We start from the raw sequence: 21,204 nt of genomic DNA on the forward strand, positions 1-21,204 counted from the left end.
GTACGAGCTACCTCACTTACACATTATGTTTCTTTCTCGTTTACTCTAATGCTTTCGCACAAAGTCGCATTTATGGTCTTTATCCAACGAAATGATAATATTCACGAGCTTCAATGGTAAAGAGAGAGAGAGAGAGAGAGAGTTTATCGATAACGAGTGAAATTATGTGAAACGATTATATTGCTGCTTTAATATTTCTTGATATATGTAGAACAAAATTTGAGAACGTCACATTCACATGGCTTAAGCTTAATAATAATTTATAAAAATAAAGAATAAATCAAAATATTCCAAAATGAACATCAAAGTTAGACCCTAGATTACTATCACTCGTAAATACAATAATTATATTTTTTTTATAATTAAATACAACTCTCGTACTTACTACAAGGAAAAATAAGTAAATAAATAAATCAAACTAATTAACAAAAGTCATTGATCATAATTATATAACCAACTTGTGCTTGAAATAGACGCTTGAAATGACGATCATTTTTCACTTTCAAATTACTATTTTCTAATGACAATTCTCGTCTAATAAAAGAAAAAAAAAGTGAAATGAAATGAAATGAAAGAGCAACGTTACTTAATTAAGAGGAACATTAATTAATCACGAATAAATGATCTCTTACAACTCCTCCTTCCCTTTCAACCCTTTAGGGTAATATCCAGCAATCTTTAATTTTCTCTCTCTCTCTCTCTCTCTCTCTCTTTCTTTCATTAAATCGATATTATGCATATAAAAAAGATTTTCAAGTTGTTTGCAAATTTGAATCGTCATTGTGGTTGGCTGTCGACGACCTTCCATCGTTGCTTTTCGAACTTTCGTTGCGTAATTAAAGCAAGCAATGGCTTGGCTAGGAGCTTTAATAAATGACAGTGACGAGAGACATGCATCGAACAACACGACAACTCGAAATAGACAACACACATCACAACGACGCACGTACGTTTGCCATGAGAGATCAAGAGAGAAAGAGAAAGAGAGAGAGAGAGAGAGAGAGAGAGAGAGAGAGAGTTACGACCTCGATACAAATCTAATCGACTAACATAAGAAAATATTCAACCTTTTCTTTTTTTGTGTTCTCTCTTCTTTCTTTCTTTTTGTTTTCTATTTCTTTTCTTTTAAACATATATAACATGTATAAGCATATACACAAATGCATGGTTAGTGTCGTATGTTATCCCTGACGTGCATGTGCGCGCGCGCGCGCGTGCGTGCGTCATACTTGTATATTATAATTCTAATAGGTGCATCCTCATAAATATTCATACATGATGACAATTATACTAATGTGAGCATAGTTTTCATTACATATTAAATTACATTTGAAATACTTCGATCCTATTAGTAATTTATTAATCATTTCGTACGATTTCAATGTGCATATATTAATTATACGTAATTATGATATTGAATTAAAGTCAATTATATTTTTCTAATAATAATACTAATTATTGTTATGCGAAATAAATTTGTCATGATATAATTTACTTATTATTATTATTATTATTGTTTGTTATCGTCTATTATCGATGCACGTTACGCACTATCGGTTTAAATTATTTGACCATGTAATAATTTTAGACAATTTTCGATACAAATAATGAACATATTATATTTCTCTCTATTCGTCGTTTATTTTCGTGACTAAATAACAAAAATAAATTTGTTTTATTATGAACAATTCGTACGTCATCAAATGGATCAAAAATTTACGTAATATTTATTTAAATATTTCAATGAAAAGTTATACTTTTTTCGTTTTCTTTTATCACATTTAACTAGAATGTAATTAAATTAATTTTTATTCAACAAACGATACGAAAAATAATTGCAAAGGAAACAATAAAAATTGAACAAACCGTTAAACAAACTTTCTATCATTTTGTACGATGATTAAAATAATTTCGACCGATATATCGTATTTTTGTTAATTTTTCTATATTTTTGTTTTTTCAAGGTCATTTTTCAAAGGTCAGACATTGAGTTGAAGGTATATAATTCATCGACGTAATATCATTTTTTTTTTTTTTTTTAAAAACATGTAAATTTATGATTGAATCATGATAAAGTGTTATCTTTGAGTCTACGTTTACTTCCACTATTCTCCCCCTCCCCCACCCACTCTCTTTCGATCATTGCAAAATGAACAAAGACATAACTCTCGAATGAATAAAAAAGAAAGAAAGAAAGAAAGAAGGAAAGAAAGAGAGAAAAAAAATAAAAGGAAAAAATATGTGACGTCAGTCAGTAGAATTACCGATGCACTTGACGTGTCCTCTTCAACATAACAACAACTAGTATTAATGCGTTCGCTCTTCTATACTGATTCATCTCATTTTCTCTTTTTCTCCTTTTTTCATTTTATTACTTTATTTCATTTCTTTTTTTCTTTATTTATTTTAATTTACACTCTGTAGCGTCTTTTTCTCGGTCATCATCCACGTCGATGAGAAGGGGCCAGTGTCATCGACGACTTGGTCTCGTTTTAGTCTTACATTAGTTCAATTAAAATGTCATTAATCTTCTTCATTGCCATCATTTTATTTCTCTTTTATTATTTATTATTGTTATTATTTCTTTTCTTTTTTTTCGTAAATTCGAAATTTTTTCATTGAACAATTTCATTTCATTTCCTCAATTATCAATTCTGTTATCAGTATCTTTAAATTAATAAAATGCAATAGACGTTGATCAGAATGATGACACTTTATTTGAATGTCATTTTTGTCAAACTATCTTTATTTTAATTTTTTTTTATAAATTTGTAGCACATGGAGATAATTGAAAATAATTTAATTTACTTTTAATTAAATAGAAAATAATTAAAATGATTTGATTAAAATGTGATACTTCATAAAATAATATATAGAAATAATATATAATATTATATTTATTATATATTATTAATATAATATTAATGTATACATACCTCTATATATATATATATATATATCAGTTTGATATAAAATTATGACAATTGATTTCACCCTGTATTTTTTATTTTTCAATCGGCCATATATTAAATAAAAAAAAAATCGATTGGTATAAAATGATTCGACTTAATGAACGTTTTTAGATACAATTTTTAAGAAATAAAAATAGTGAGAAAAAAAATAATATGCAAGCAAGTGCATTGATCCTCGTTGTCCTTCGGCTTAAAAATAGCAGAAGTAGAGAAGGAAAAGGATGAAAGGTGAGGAGATGGAGGAGAAGGAGGAGAGGTTTTATAATGAATACCCTCGTCTTTTCGCAAGCTCACGAAACTTGCTCATCATTATGCCTTATGGATAGCATATGCAAAACTTTCTTCACTGACCATTACTTCCAATTTCCTTTTGTTCTTTTTTTCTATTTTTTTTTTCTCTGAATTTCAATGTCAGATGGTACACAATATGCACTTCCTCTAACAAAAAAGAAACACAATAGATTAGTATAATAATTATATACAAGTGTAAAAGTTTCTAAATCATTTTGTAAAAAATTTCTCATTACATTATTTCTTCTTTTTATAAGACTTTTGTAACTTATTATAAAATTTGAATACCAACACCTTCAATGAAAAACTTTTCATTCAACTTGTAAAACATTTAATAATTGTATACTATATATATCTCAGAAAATTAATTTATAAAATTATTAAATTTAGATTTGTAAATATGCAATGTGTGAACAAAATTTAATTTACAAAAAAGAAATTTAAAAAAATCAATAATTATAATAATTTAAAAAAAATACCTTTCCCCCATTTTTCAATATTATTATTAATATATAACTATTAAAATTACTAATAAATAATTAGAAAATAAACGAAATAAGTAAAATATTAAATATTAAAATATAAAATATTTTCATATATAAGAACTAACATGTTAAATTATATATTCAAGTATATAGTTTAAAATATCCTTTATATAGAATTTTCGATAAAAGATCGTTGTCTTCGATGCGCATGCACCTGCCATAAAATCGGTTTGCATACGTTTTCTTTCTCTCCGAACGTGCTGATCGAGAATCAACGATCGTCCCTTTCGATGGCGTGTATGTTCGTTGGCCTTGAAGCGAGTCCTCCTCTTGGCTTTCTCCAACGTAGGAAAGATACTAACAAACGACCAAGCAAGCAAACAAGCAAGAAAAATAAAAATAAAATAAAGAAAGATCGATTGATCGATCGTTCGATCGATCAATAGACAACGATGATCCAGCACGTGAACGTTGTTGTTTCGTTGAAGATACTTCTCACTCACGTTTCACATGTAACAACATGTTATTCTTCTTCCTGTAATTTTAAATAATCTTTTATAACATCCAATAGTTTTCTTGTTTTTATTTTTTTGTATTATTTATTCATATTTTCAACAACATCGAAGATACCTAGTACTTTGTCATACATGAAAGATGATACTAAAATGATAATGATTTTAATCTAATGTTATAATAATCTTCTATAATATATATATATAAATACTTATCGTAATTTTTTCAGGGTTAAGCCTGGATAATAGCAACATGTCGATGTCATCAGTAGGCCCACAGAGTCCACTTGACATCAAACCCGATACGGCTAGTCTAATAAGTCCAGGAAACTTCAGTCCTTCAGGTCCTAACAGTCCAGGGTAAGTCTGAAAAAAAGAATAAAATAAAATAAAATAAAGTTTAACATATTTGTTATTTTTTAGTTCAGTTTCAAAACGTTTTTAGTAGGTCGTTACGAACTTGAATGTTTTGGGAATAATTATTGAGCTTTTGGATCTAATTTGATATTTCCTTATATTGCAAATGAGTAAAATGATTAAAAAAAAAAAATAACAAAGAAATATATCTTGTGGGTCTCTTATTGATTATCCAGAGTCGTAACGATACCCATAGATATTTTTTGTTATTCTCTTCTTTACATGTAAAAGATCCTTCAACGCTGCTGGTTGTCACAGCAACCTCTTGAGTACCTCGCCAAGTGGACAGAACAAAGCGGTTACACCATACCCACCGAATCACCCTCTGTCAGGCAGCAAACATCTTTGTTCGATTTGTGGTGATCGAGCTAGTGGCAAACATTATGGTGTTTATAGGTAAATATTTTATATACATTTAATTATTAATTTTTGTTTTTAATTTTTAATTTTTAATTTTAATTTTTATTTTTAATTTGTAATTTTTAATTATTAATTTTTATTACTCTCTCTGTCATTATCTATTCTTATATTTCTATTAAAAATAGAAAATAATCGTAGAATTCAAACTACGACATTTTTATAATTATAAATTCAATATTTTGATTTAGAAATTATGTAGAACTTATCATTTAAATAAAATAAAAATTCAATATATATATATATATATATCATTTATAAATTTCTTTTTTTGAAAACAATTCAATAATATTTTTTTATTTGATTATAATTATAACGCGTGAAAGAACTTTAATTGCAATAATTGAGTAAATAATTATTATTAAAAGTATTATTGTGTTCTTAGAGAAAGAAAAACGAACGAGTGTGTTTCTTTAAATAGATATTAGAATAATTTATGAACAAGGATGCACTTTTACAATGCAGAAAAATGCACTTGCACGTTCACCGAGTAATAAAGTAAGAAAAATTCGCATGGAATAAAGATGGAATGTGAAAGAATATTGTACGGATGTATTGTGAAAGCAACATCGAGATAGAATTATCAGAAAGGAAAATGGCTGGTTATCAAGAAACATATATACGTACACACAATATACAAGGTGGAGCAAAAGTTCTTAGGTGATGTTAAAAATTGATTATTTTCTTTCAAATTATTTCGACATAATTGTTTTTTTTTTTCAAAATTAATTAAACTGCAAACCATGTTTATAACATTGTTAGTTTAATTGATAATTTTTAAAGATTTTGTTAAAAGATTAATTGATTATTTAAATTACTTAAAAAAAAAAACTTTTGATTCATCCAATATACATTATTAAATTAAAAAAAAAAAAAAAAAAAAAACCAAACACAGATTAAATTATAATATATTGTTATGACTTTATGATCCCAAATGAAGCAAATTAACGAATGAATTTTAAATAAAATTCTCAATAATAGCTTTCTCTTCTTAATTAAACAAATATCTACTGTATTAATATAATAATATTGTAAAAAAATTAGCGATTATGTTCGATCGATCGATCAATCATTTTCTAGTTCCCCGTAATGAAGACTTTGGCAATGAACTTTGACTCTGATATACTGATTGTGTTCTTATAATTAATTAAATTAACGATTTTATACGAGTTTGTTGCTTTCTTAACGTAAGAAAAAAGAAAAAATGCGGTAAAACGAAAAAAATCCATTTTAAACAAAAAATAAATATAAAATACTATAAATAATCGAATAATTATTTTACATGACAAGGATTAATAATCACAGATAGTAAATGAATTTTATATACAGAGTGTCTTGTAACTAATAATACAATTGTTAGTAAAATTTGTTTATACATAGTTTTGTTTTTACTTGAGTACTTTTTAATATATTTGCAAATAATATTTTTATATTACTCTTATGCTTATTAAGATTAAACAAGAGCTTTTTATTTCCTGTATTGCAACTCAATAAAATGCATAAACTTATTATATTTTTTCAAAACTAATCGTAACCCTTATAGAAAGAAATTTAATTCTACATTGCTAACTTAAAATTATTATTTCACGTAGAATCATCCCTTGTACGCTTGTATCATCAGTTATAAGACACCCTGTAGTTAAAATAAGAACTTTGAAAAAGGTTAATATACGATCTGTGCGACAGAAAAAAAACTGATAAGATATCTCGAAAAGAATTTTATATATATATATATATATGTGTGTTATATTTTCTATATATAATATATCGTTGGTTCTTCATCTCACACGTGACTATATAAGTTTGCTTACACGTGGAAATAGTATACTATAAGTAAGTTTATGCCATCTGTGCAAGCACTTTGCATTTCTTCTGAAACATCAAAAGCATCCTCTCTTTTTCTCTCTGTCTCTCTTTCTATTTCGTTTTATCTTTTTTCTATCACTAAACTCACTTTGTGAGATAGTAAAAACAAAAAGAGTACATATAAAAATAAAAAACATTAGAATCTAAGTAACGATCTTTGATCGTGTAAACGTATATAAAAAAAAAACTAAATTTTTTATTTAAACTTTTAATATCGATTAATTAATATAACTCAACACAAATATCGCGCGTTTACTTTCTTTTAAATTATTAACAAGGATTCTCAAATTTATTACAAACCTTCATTAAAAAAAAAAAAAAAGAAAATTATTATTCTCAACTTTCTTTCTCTTATGATAATTATTTATAAAAAATCAAAGATCACATTTATTTTCAAATTCTCTCATAACTCGACGACAATGGTCGTTCTTCTCGCGTTGCATCAGATCTAAGTTAACCTTGGACTTGTATCGTGCGTTGCACAAGCTCGCTCACGAGGCTAGGACGGTTACCCAGCCGTAGTTCCTATGTGCTATAACTGCAATATATATATATATATATATATACGTATATCTATATCCTACACATATACATACATACATACATATAAATGTGTTTATACGAAAGAGAAAAAGAGAAAGATAGAGAATGAAAGAAAGATGCCGATATATACACGTCTCTTCTGATCCTATAAGTAACATACATATATATAAATATATATCTATTCACACATTTATATGTATACACATGTACGTATGTGTTTGTGTTTGTGAAAGAGTGAGATACCGATATGATTCTCATGGTCTTATAAACAATCTTTATATACGTATATATCTGACATGCATATATGTGCACGTGTGTTGAGTATATAGTGTATGTATCAGTGCATGTGTATGTGAGTGAAAGAGATAGCGATATACCCGTCTCTCATGGTCCTATAGGCACTTTACTCCAGTGGCAGCTAATTAAGTAATCACGGCCATTACCAAGGTTCCTCTCCCTTGCACGCTATATTTTCTCTCTCTTTCTCTCTGTTTTTCTCTCTTTTTCTCCGTTGACTCCTCTATGCTTGATTTCCATCCGTCCTCGTAGTTGTTACGTTGATGTAAGTTACGTTACGCTACGTTGTATCCGATAATGATTATCTTTGACGTGAATATCTCTATTAAAAAATGAAAAAAAATTTATATATATATATATATATATATATATATATATATAAAGGGGAAAGGAAAGAAAGATTAATATAAAATAATAAGTATATCCTAATTAATGGATTTGATCTTGAAATGTAATAACATGTGAGAAGGTAGTTAAGCTGTAACCAAAATAAATTCACTTCGTGGAATGTTCGTTTTGTTTTCCTGGCAGAGTCCAAGTGTCGGAATCTTTTGGATATGATCCAAATTCAAAAACGAAGAAACATGATTCATTAAAGAGAAAAAGAGAGAGAGAGAGAGAGAGTTTGTAGTTAATTGTTTATAAGAAGAACAAATGAAAAGTGTAAGAAAGAAATGATGAATGTTGTAATATTTCTAAAATTTTGAATGAAAAATCTTTATATTCAGTATTAATCTATAATATATAAAATGTGTAGAGATGAAAAATGAAAATATTGTATAAATATTTCAATATTTTTGAACAATAGATTGTTTTAAAGTTATAAGCAAAAAATATTATTGTAAATTTAAATATAAATCTTAGCAAAGTATAAATCACAGTTCGAAGTTTTGTGAGCAAAAGTTTAATTAATTATATAACTAATTGATTAGATCAAACAAATATAATATCCGCTTGAACAAAAGATAAAAGAAAATTATGAAAATTCAGGAATTTCAAAAGAACAGATTGGCTCGTAGCTATACGAACAAAACTTTCATTAATTAAAATTAATTAACTAATTACGTTACTTCGGAATATCTCTAAAACAAAACAGAGAAATAATATTGGAAAGTTCTGACATTTAAAAATAATTAATGTAAAATCTCAAACAAATAAAATAATAATAAATTTTCAGCTGCGAAGGATGCAAAGGATTTTTCAAAAGGACCGTTCGCAAGGATCTCTCGTATGCCTGTCGCGAAGAAAAATCTTGCATAATCGACAAAAGACAGAGAAATCGTTGCCAATATTGTCGATATCAAAAATGTTTGGCCATGGGAATGAAACGAGAAGCTGTACAAGAGGAACGACAACGTACCAAGGAACGAGATCAAAGTGAAGTTGAAAGTACAAGCAGTCTTCATGCTGATATGCCGATCGAACGTATTTTAGAAGCTGAGAAGAGAGTTGAATGCAAGATTATCCAACAAATTGTAACAACCGAAGAAAAGGTACTTTAATTTCATTTTTATCCACGTTTATATAATGCTTATTCCCTATGTTATTGCTATAAATAGTTTCTTATCCTTAACATTTAGAACTTACTAAATATTTGAATCTAATGATTTATTAATTTATTACAATGTGTATTTGTTCTGATCAATTATAAAACTTTTCTTTCTATTTTTGAGATCAATAGATTGAAATTTGGTAATTCAACTCTACTTTACAAATTTACTTTCCTATAATTTATTATACTTTCTTAAAAAAAAAAATACTTTTGCATTCTCTAATCAGCTATTATTTGGTTAATATCAATAAATTGGCACTTGTAATTAACATATTTTACCATAATTGTACGTAATTGATTATCTGACTTTATTTTTCTTTTTTTCTCTCCTCTTTCATCTTATAAATTAAAATTATATATAAGCAATCTTAGTAATCCAGGGAAATTAACGTTCACTAGGATCTAATGTTGCAGATACGCCACGCTTCAAATAAACAGATGTTTCAACTGGTAGCATGGGCTAGACTCATCCCTCATTTTACCTCGTTACCAATGGAAGATCAAAAGTTATTACTAAGGTGTGGCTGGAACGAGTTGATGATAGCATCCTTTTCTCATCGTTCAACTTCTTACAAGGATTGTCTTGTTTTGGCAAATGGTTTTCTCATCAACCGTGAATTGGCACCACATACTGGCGTAAGCCCGATATTTGATCACGTCCTATCCGAACTTGTAACCAAGATGCGAGATATGAAGGTGGACAAAACTGAAATAGGTTGTCTCAGGTCAGTCATTCTTTAATCCTAATCTATATTAGAAAAACAAACAAAATATAGACAAAATATTATTAGAATATAATTTCATTCAAATATTCCAATTGATTTAATATGGTGTATATATATATATATATTAAATTAGAATACTTTATTATTAACCCCTCAACCTACAACTACGGGCATAGCCCGTGTACGATGATCGGGCCAAACTTAAATATTACGGGCATAGAGCCCGTGTACGATGATCGGGCCAAACGTAAATCCTACGGGCATAGCCCGTAGTACGATGATCACAATATTTACGTTTTGCTCGATCAGTGTATCACTCAAGTCGTGCGAATGGCTCGAAGCCTGCACGAACTTGTTTACGTTTTCGGCCCTAAATTCTCGAACATAAATCGTAGGTTAAGGAGTTAATATTATTATATTATATATTATACGTTCAATTTTTTTATAATACGCAGTAAAAAAAGACATAATTTTTACATAAAAAAAAAATGGACACAATCAAAATTTGAACCAATCCACATATCCCACAAATTATATTTTCCCTACAATTTATATTACTTTTTATGTGTTTTCTAATATTTCTATTTTTCTGTTCTCTTTTTGATGTTTTTTTTTTTTCTAACATTCCAATAGATCAATAATCCTGTACAATCCTGATGTACGAGGTTTAAAATCCATCCAAGAGGTCGGTCTTCTACGTGAGAAGGTTTACGCAGCATTAGAAGACTATACACGTTATCTTGTCCGAACGATTCAGGAAGATTCGCTAAGTTATTACTTCGCTTACCGTCCATTCGTTCAATCGCCCTCAAATGTCTCGAACAACTTTTCTTCTATAAGCTGGTCGGTAACATACCAATCGAAGACTTCCTAAAGGAGATGCTGGAGAGACCCCTTGAAGAATGCATCTAAGAGGAACAAAAGGTGTGTCTCATTTTAGGGCACACCGATCTCTAAACGAAAGGTGAAAGAGATTCAAAATGTAAAAAGGAAAGATAAAAAGAAAGATAGGAAGAGAGAAAGAGAGAGAAAAAGAGAAAGAAAGAAAGAAAGAAAGAAAGATAAATTAACAAAAGGAAATAACGCTGCGTAGAAAGATGATTAATTATGGGATTATTAAAAAATAAAAGAAAGAAAAAGAAATTAGAAAGAAAACAGAGCTATACGTTAACACCATACTACTTACTATATAACAATGGTAACAATTGCAACAAAAATTAAGACAACAACAACATTGAAGAATTATTAAAATAGAGAATTTACGGATTTTTTAGTTTTTATTTTTCTTCTTATTCTTATTATTATTATTATTATTTTTTTTTTACTTTATTCTTTTCATACAAAAATATTGAACACATTTTTTTTATAGATATTTAATGATAAGCAAGCGAAAGTGAAATTACTTATATAATTTCTTTCTTTCTTTCTTTCTTTCTTTCTTTTTATTTCTCTCGTAATTATTTTTTATTATTTTTATTTTTAATTAAATAATAAACTGCAAATTATTTCTTCGTCGTCGAAGGATCGATGAAGATTTTCTCTTTCTTTTTTTTTTCTTTCTTTTTATTTTATTTTATTTTTTTTTTTGTTTATTTCAATACGATTCGTATCGAGAGCATGTCGGAACAAATATACGGCAAGATAGATATTGATTTTTGATGATTTTGTATTTATCGTTTAGATCATTTCTTTTTTATTTTTATTTTTTTTTTCAATCAAAAGATTGTCAACACTTTCTTTTCTTAATTATTATTATTATTATTATTATTATTAAGTAGAACATTGATTATAAATTCTTCACGTCGTATAATACAAAGTATGTAACTGCATCACTATCTTATTACTGCCTATTTGTTGTTGTTATTATTATTTTTATGTTTATTATTATTATTATTATTATTATTTTTATTATTATTTTATTATTATTATTATAATTATTATTGTTATAAATAATATTATAAATATTCTTATATAATTAATTTAATTTAATTAAATTAATTTTATTTCGATAATTTGTTTTTTAACAAAAACCACGTACGTGAGTCTCCTCGTTTTTACATACATTATTTAAGGATGCAGTTTACATGTGTGTGTGTATATCACTAAATATGCATATTAGTACATTCCAACTCTGCCTCGATTCGAATCGTTTATATTTTTCTTTTCTTTTTTATGAAAGATTTATAATAAAATATTGCGTGTGTGCGCGTAGATTATAATTTATTGTTTTGTACTTTAAGGTTTAGAGAAACATAAAAGAAAAGAAATTTACAATTTCTTATTAAAAAAAAAAAAAATTAATTATTGATTTTGGATAAATAATAGATTTGTTTTTTTTTTCTTTTCGTTTTTTTTTTATAATTTTAATTTGATTTTATTTGAAGCTTATAAGCGAAACGTTAAAGGAAAGTAAAAAAAAATATAAAAAATATTAAACAAACAAAATAAAATAAAACTGTGACAAATGAGTATCCGTTTTCATGGATTTAGGGATTCTTCGATAAGATGATAATTGATTAAGTCGATAGATTTATTTTGTTGAAAAGTTTGTAACTCGTAAATGGCATGATGATAATAATATGGACAACAACAACAATAACAATAAAAAAAAAGAAAAGAGGAAAGAACAAAAACGACAAAAAAAGAAATAATAAAAACAAAACCATGTTTTCTCAGTGTAACTCTGTCTTCTGTGTCCGATGTAAAAGAAAAAGAAGAATAAAAAAAAAAAAGAACTATATTTACAAGGGTAGTGAACAAAAAAGATATCTTATTGTTTAATCAATTGCAATAAGATTCTTTTTTAAGTATCATAAATATTTTTAATCGGCAATACACGAAATGATATAATTCAAAAGTTTATAAAAGCTTTGAATATCTTTTCGAGGACACCCCTTGTCAAATAACCGATTTATTCTTTCAACCTGGAAATGTAGAAATTATATTGTAGAACGTAACTAAGGCAAAACCCTTACTCTCGTTGTTAGCGATTTAACAGAACTCTGTGAGATATGATTTGAGCTGAAGGTCTTTGAGAATTCAGTTGAATTAAATGATCATTGTTTTAATTATTTGACAAAGATGAATTGTACAATTGAATATTATTAAGAAAACATTGATTGTGTTTCGAAAAAAATATTAAAATATATCAAATGTGTCCCTTCTTTCGAACTCATATATGCTCAAACAGTTTTGATTTCAAATTCCAATATAATAATATTTAATTAATATTAAATAATTCCTTGAAAGTTCTATATTATCACACTATTATATAGAAAATAATACATTTGAGAATCTTTCAGCTCTAGTCATTGACACTATTTAACTCTAGTACTCTAGTATTCATAGGCAAAGGATCATACTTACACACACTTCGATACTATAAATTATAATAATATTATTATATATTATTAAACATATTTCTATTTTTGCGTGAATGCCTACGATTGTTAGTTGTTGGTTATTGTTATCTACTTGATATGAGAGTTTTTAATGTTATGCCTACCATCAAAAATGAAACACAATATTAAATTCTTCATTTTTTTCATAAACAAAGCTGGAGTTACGGTTCATTTCAGATGCCTGCCGTGCCAGTTATGAGTATTATTCGTTTTAAAAACAAAATAATGCGTAAAATAGCCTGTATAGAAGACGGATAACAGAAATTGTTGTTTTTTACCTGATTTCTGTGATTCTTTTAATTAATAACGCGAGATATAATAATAATAATAATGCGATACTATCGACGTTTCAAAATAATATTTATGAGAGCAATTAATAGTTTCATATCTTAAATCTAAAAAGAACAAAAAAAAAATAGATTGTCACGCACTATTCTTTACCCTTTCCTTTTCATAATTGTTAGTTAATTCTGCTCGATCGTTAAAACTGAAAGCACTGACCAGAATTACCTCCCAACTATTGACGCATTTTGCGTAAACCTCTTTTCAAGCTCCTCAAAGTAAACAATAAGATACGATGATCACTTAGGGTTCGTGGGCGCGAATGCTACCTGTGAATGAAGTTTCATATAAATCTATAAATGTTAAAAAAGAGAGAGAAAAAAAAGAAAACAAAAATCTATAGATATACATGAATATATATATATATATGAAAATAATATAAACCGAACTTTTTCGCAAACGATTATACAAATTTCAGTAGTGATCGATAGTAGAGTATTAAAGCTAACTACAAAAAATGAACTTAATATTAAATATATATACACGATTCGACATTATTAAGGTAAGAGATACAAAGAAAAACAAGATTTTAAGAAAGCGAACGCATTAAAAAAAGAAAAAAATTAAAAAACAAACACAAATTATATTAAAATATGTAATTAAAAATAATGGAATTCATCAAGAATTATTCTTCGATGTAAGAGATATAAAGATTACGATTATCTTTGATGTAAATCTTGATGCTTTTGCCACGTTTTTTCAAATAGTTAGAAATGGTACAATACTGACAATTTGTATTTAGATATATTTTACATAATAATTGATGGTTCTACATGGAGAAAGATTTATTTTTGTTATTTTAATCATCCCAATTTTTAGAGATTTTACGCTGTGATAGAACGCTCGTAATACCGTTGCCATTTTATTTAATATTACGACAACAAATTTTGTGAGGTAATATTTTTAAGTGGTATAATAATATTTGTTACTATATATAAAAATGATCTACTATACTACTATTACTACTACTACTAATAATAATAATAATAATAATAGTAATAACATTTATGCGTGCTTGCTATTATTTTATTTTGAAATAAGTCTTTCTCTAAGTAGAGTAATAGAATGGGATGCGTAGTAAAGTGGTATTTTCTTATATTTTCATCCTTGTACTTATAATCTTTGTGATTGCATCTTACGACTTCATCGCATACTGCATGGTTAAAACAAAAATAATTTCTATTGGCTATAGATGAAACTAAATTAATTTATATCCAAGCTTAATATATGCAGGGTGTCCTCTATAATTGGTAATACAAGTGAGCAGATGATTCTCTGCACTTAACTTAAACTTGCAATCCTGTAAACTGAAAGCCTATTCGACAAGCATAAAAATAAAATTGATACAAAAGATAAGTACTCGGCAAATTTTCAAACTTATTTTTCTCAAGAAGAAAAAGTCTTATATGAACAAATTTTATTATACATTTCCGATTTAGTTTTTCATGTAGAATCATTACCTGTATGTTTATACCAACTGTTATATGATATCCTGTATATATATATAGTAGCAAGAGTAAAATCAAGCATAATTTATTCTTAGCGTGTCTGCGATAAATAATTTTGTTTCCTTGTTATAGAAAATTTTCCTCGCGCCCATTCTATGTAAATCAGTACAAATAAGAGTAATGATAATACAATGTTTAATCTTTCTGAATATATAGAGATATCTGACTCTCACTAAGAAATGTCCTATCGAATGCTGTACCTTTGCAAAAAGCTAATTTAGAAAACCAGAAAAATTCTATATACTTTCTGCGGACATGTCTTTATAATTTATATATTCTTAAAACTGCTAATTTTAGACAAATTAACGTATATATATATATGTGTGTGTGTATATATATGACTGCCACTACGATTAATATTTTTTGGAGTATTTGCATTAGTCGGATAGACTTCAATCAATCTTTCTATACAATCTAAAAAAAAAAAAAAAGAAATAACGACAAAAGAAAGAAAAAAACTAAGTATTAAACTAATTTACTATGCCATTTTATTGTAAATTATATACTCTGAAGCAACAGTTGGGATGTGATGAGATTTGTTTTTATAAAATTAAAGCAAAAAAAAAAATGAGATGAAATTTTTCAAACGGAAAAATACGAGAAAATGATTCAAAAAAAAATGAGGAAGAAAAGAAATTAATAATAAAAAAAATTAAGAAAAAAAAAAAGAAAAAGAATTATATTCTCTGAAATTCCATAAAATAATCTAAAACGGGTAGGCAGCTCTCTGATATAACATTCCATCCTGCAAAAGATTATTATAAGCAGCTTTAGATTAAATTACGGATACCAATTAATCAGTGTCCAGTCCCGTGATAAATTGCTGCACCGTTCAATTCAATACCCAGTTTAATTTTAATATTATTATTATTATTATTGTTATTATAATTATTATTATTATTACTATAATTATACTATTATTATTATTACCTGCCTATTTATCTTGAAAACATCTCGTTTTTATTCATTTTATATATGTGTAACAAATACACTTTTTAACGTATCAAAAAAAAAACTTCTTAAAAATATGAAATTATTTTAATTTTAATAACGAAATTTCAGTATTTTGTTCTATAATTAGCAGCAACGAAAGATGTATGCGTGTGTGCGTGTGTAATATATTATGAAAGATTATAAGAAAAAAAAGGAGAGAACAAAGAATTCAAAGTATCATCATTTATGTATACGCACATACACGCATTTTTCTCCTCTTCTTTGGTATATACTATATATGTGTTTGTTTGTGCAATAATTCTCCTAGTCCATTATCCACATCACTCTAAAAAGCTTGAAAAAAATAAAATAAAACATTAATATAAAATAAATAAATCTTCAGCGATAAAATAAATTAACTAATTGCAAACACATTGCATACGTATTCGTTGTAGATTAAAAATGTTTAACTATCTCTAAAAAAATAATATTATTGGAAACTATGATACGCTTTTATAAACGTGAATAAAAAATAATTTTTTGAAAGAGAGAAAAGCGAGAGAGTAAAAAAAGACAATGGCATGGGAAAATAATTTAAAACAAAAACAAAAAAAAAACAAAATAAAATACAAAAAAATAAATATAAAAAATGTAATGCGTTTGGCAAGAGATGGGACAGCAATTGTTTAATAAAAAGTAAGAGTAATATATTGACCTGTGTATGTAATAACAATGAGAGTATATAAAATGTAATATAATATAAAACTGGAAATAATAAAGAAACAAATGGGTGAGATTGTAAGATTTAGAAGACGAGACATACGATAGAGTGATGATATTGTGAATGTACTTGTAAAACAGTATGAAAAATCATTAACAATCCCTGAACGCAAAGGAATATTGTGTATGATCTTACATCAAGAAATAGAGTCGTCTATTCTGATTTATCTAAATAAAATATTTTTATGAAGCAAATGTTTTCTATCGACTTTCTCTCCATTTCATTTTTATTCCTTTTTTAATGTTGATTGTTAATTTTATTTTAATAAGGTTATTAAATGATAAGGGTGTGTGTAACATTTCGTTTTAAATTGTATTATAATTTTGTTTCATAATAATGACAATCAATCATTGTTGCTTATAGTAATATATTAGGTCGAGTCATAAATTTCAATCGCACTCGATAATGCTTTTATAATATATATGTTTCTTCATCGTTACTAGTATTTTAAATTAATTTATTTTCTATTGTTTTTGTTAGTAAAAGAAATTTTATAGTTTTAAATAAAAGATATACTAGAAAAAATTTTCAAAAAAATATATATCAACAGTTGCTACAGCAAAAATGTTTTTTCTTTTAAAAAAAGATGAATAAATTTTGTTAACTTTTACTCTCTTAGATGCCTTTGTTTTTGACTTCGGATTTTTTTAACTAACAATAAGTGAACATCTCTGAGTATTAGGTTATATATTTGTTACAAGTCTTTGTTAAAAACTAAAATTGAATAAAAGAGACACAATATTTATTCACCAGAAAGGAATACCTTAATTTTATTTTTATAAGTCTTCTTATCCTCTCGAATGCAAAGGATGTCTCATAAAATAAAAAAAATACGTAATAAAATTAAATTTATATGGAATGAGGGAAGATGTGTGAATTAATAATTACATAATTTTTGTTCAGTTTCAGCTTTAATTGAGAATCTCAAAATAAATTTGTGGTTAAAGTAATCGAAGATAATTATTATGAAAAAGAAATCATTCTGTTTATCATTCTGTTTCGCTTTTATTCATGATGGACAATTAAAGGTTCTTTTTTTGTTTCGCTTTTATTTCATGACGAACGAGTAAAAATAAAAAAAAATTGTTGTATATATTATTATTAATAATAATAATTTTAGGCATTTTATATTCTATGCACTGTGATTTTTATTATCACTGCAAATTCTTTTTCCCATCTTCCATATTTTGTTTGCGTTATTTTTTTTTATATATATATACATATTATATATAAATAAAATGACTGGTTGAAGTATCAAATAAAATAAGAAAAACAAAAAAAGATCTTAAATTTATCACATATTATTCCAAATATTTAAAGTATTCAAAAAATTGTTGTAAAAGATCATTTTTGTCATATTTTTGTTATCATCTATACTCCCGTTGTAAATTATGTATATCTGGTGGTATTTCCTTTGAATACATATTTTACATTACAGATGAAATAATTTAACTGCACTGCAGAAAATTATTGTTATTCAGGAAGTAATATTTTGCAATACACATCTGTAACTAAATCTCATAGTTTATGTATATTATATTTATTTATTTATTAATTTTTATTAGTTTGTGTGCAGTCTTAGTTATTGTTTATCTGAAAGAAAAAAGGAATTAATATTAATTTTTGTATACAAAATAAATAATTAACATATATTCAAAAATAAATTATATGATTGGAATTGACGTTGCAACATAACAATGTTGTAACGGGAATCATTAATCAATCATTAATTTCATTCTAACATGAAGTGCTACGTCATACAAACATTAAATGTAAGGATGAAAAAATTCATGTATATGCAAGAAAAAATCACAAGTATAAACAGAATAAATATTGTTGTATACGATGTGAACTTACAAAACTTTTCCAATTTGTTGAATATCTAAAATTTCTTTAAAATTTTTCTTCATCAAGTCCATGCTTAAAAAACATCATGACCGGCATGGATTCACCATCTATTTCTCTGTATTCCATAAGACCAACTAAACCATCGATCTCCATAGATTCACCGGTAAAAAACTGTAGTTCCTTGAATCTACTAAGTATATCCTTCATAACTTTATTCATATTGGTCTTGAAAACCTCAACTTGATCGGGAGATTTTTCTTCTAATCTGGCTACTAATCTAATATTAAAAGAATACGAAAGAAATCATTTTTAAAGAATAATACAATAAACAACAACAAAATTATAATACTTAATCTGCCACTTACTTCTTCATATAATCTTTTAAGTATGATGTGTACGATTTTTTATCCGAAAAAGCGAACGTTTCTTGAAGTCTATGATTCAAGACTATATCGACTCCTGATTCGACGGCTTCATCGGTGCATTCTTCTGCTTCTTCAGCAGACGGATTGAAACCAGCGATATCTATATCACCAGCTTTTCTTGTGATCAGCTGTATTTATTAAATAGAATATTTAATTATGTAAATACATGATAAATGCATTTATAATTATAGTATTCTAAATTTCATATAAGAGTTACCTTTCCATACACCTCATAAAGGACATCATCAATAAGTTTTATTTTATAGATGTCCGCAAACATTTCATCTCCTAGAATAATAAAATTTTCATTACTTAAATATAATGTTCTAATAATAAAAGAAAAGCTACTTCCAAGATATGTAGATGTGATTTTCTAAATCAAATGTTCCATTGTAGACACGTAGAGGTTATAAACGTGTACATTCAGTTATAATTAATAAGGACATAACTATGTTCGAAATTTTTATACTAATGATTAAAACTATTTTAGAACAATACGATAACAATGTTTAGTATTCGAAATAATAAGAAAGATACAATATTGTTGCAAGATACATATAACTGTCATTATTCGACCCAGTTTAAACAAATGTTGAAAACATTAATAAAATTAATCCGATTACAAAAATATATATAAATAATGTTAATAAACAATTAAAATAAACGAACTTACCAGTAAAAATGTCTTTGTAAATCCTCATATTGACGGATTGAAACGATTACTTTGCAGCTATTACTAAACACAAGCTACATTCACTGAACAGATCAAACCGGAAGGGAGAAGAGGGCGGGTAGATGAACTGTGGCCAACTTATATACCAACTTTCTAGCTTGTGTTTGTGTTTATATATATATATATATATACATAACACAACATTGACGTTCATATTTTCTTCATATCCTGCTAATGAGATCATTTAAGTTATAATATCATTATTTGGAATATATAACTAATAAATTTATATATACAGAAAAAACATATATCTATCCGAAAATCTTTTTTAAGTATAAAAGCATTCAATAAAATGATACCAATATTTATTATTAATTTTTATTCATTATCTATTTTTATTTGTCATTTATATACTCGTAATATATATATACTCTTTTTTAAATTATAGTTATCTTGAAATTTAAAATAATGTATGCTTTTTAATATTATTATTTATTTTATTATACATTCAAAAATATTTTATACTTTGTTTTCTCAACTAATAACTTTCAATCTTTAAAACTTTACAGCCAATCACATTTGAATTACCGACATATTGAATTATTGTTGAATGCATGCATAGATGCATTATTAATGTTTGTATATAAAATAATAAATATGTGTCATTCAAAATTATGACTTATTCATTACTTACTTATATAATTATCAAAAATTTGATTATAAAAGAATTTTTCTTAATTTTTTTAAAAATTATATATCACGAAAAAATATTACTAGTACAACCAATGAGCGTTGAGAATTGGAAAGAACGGAAGTTAGTTACATTAAAGCGAAAGGAAGAAGATGGCTGACTACATAATAAGGTAGGATAGTAATGAGTGAAGCGATCCCATTCGTACGATAATTATCGTACGCGTACGATAATTTGAGGCCCTGTACGATCCAAAATTCGTGGTGTACGATCCATTTGGAATTTCGAAAACTTGATGACCTTTTTTTTTTAGTCAACAAATTTTGGATTGGACCACCCCTACCACCACCATCACCCATACCACCACCACGATCTGTGTACGATCCGTGTACGATCTCTGTACGAACAAGTCTACGTTTTTATCGTTTTTATGATAGGGTTTAAAACTTGATAAAAAAAAGGTCATTAACTTTGAAAAAGTTGGAACTTAGACACTTTTTCCACATTTTGAAAATCTCGTCCGAG

The 21,204-nt window shown here is 26.6% G+C and overlaps 2 protein-coding genes across 2 annotated transcripts in view; one reads left to right on the forward strand and one right to left on the reverse strand.

The window, feature by feature from the left end:
• The window catches only part of usp (retinoid X receptor ultraspiracle), a 38,454-nt gene extending 21,218 nt beyond the window's left edge, over positions 1-17,236 (forward strand). Inside the window, 6 exon segments of the mRNA XM_015335955.2 lie at positions 4,491-4,620; positions 4,909-5,073; positions 8,978-9,293; positions 9,752-10,077; positions 10,711-10,811; positions 10,814-17,236. Of these exon segments, the coding sequence (XP_015191441.2) occupies positions 4,491-4,620; positions 4,909-5,073; positions 8,978-9,293; positions 9,752-10,077; positions 10,711-10,811; positions 10,814-10,989 (1,214 nt within the window). The 3' untranslated portion in view covers positions 10,990-17,236.
• A 929-nt stretch (positions 17,237-18,165) lies between these two features.
• Positions 18,166-20,146, reverse strand: Tctp (translationally controlled tumor protein). The gene is made up of 5 exons (XM_015318979.2): positions 19,989-20,146; positions 19,533-19,603; positions 19,256-19,443; positions 18,900-19,167; positions 18,166-18,635 (listed from the first exon to the last, which is right to left on the reverse strand). Exons 1-4 carry the CDS (start codon positions 20,014-20,016, stop codon positions 18,936-18,938), a joined length of 519 nt encoding a protein of 172 aa, XP_015174465.1. The 5' UTR covers positions 20,017-20,146; the 3' UTR covers positions 18,166-18,635; positions 18,900-18,935.
• Positions 20,147-21,204: the final 1,058 nt, after the last annotated feature.

This window comes from Polistes dominula, unplaced genomic scaffold, assembly GCF_049000335.1.
Source record: "Polistes dominula isolate Pdom_NZ unplaced genomic scaffold, Pdom_raw_medaka contig_373, whole genome shotgun sequence".
NCBI lineage: Eukaryota > Metazoa > Arthropoda > Insecta > Hymenoptera > Vespidae > Polistes > Polistes dominula.

Coding starts and splice junctions, on each gene's coding strand:
- Tctp (XM_015318979.2), bottom strand. CDS start 20,016: ATGAGGATTTACAAAGACATTTTTACTG. Junction 19,604..19,988: donor TTACAAAGACATTTTTACTG/GTAAGTTCGTTT, acceptor TTATTATTCTAG/GAGATGAAATGTTTGCGGAC. Junction 19,168..19,255: donor TTAAAAGATTATATGAAGAA/GTAAGTGGCAGA, acceptor TTTTAATATTAG/ATTAGTAGCCAGATTAGAAG.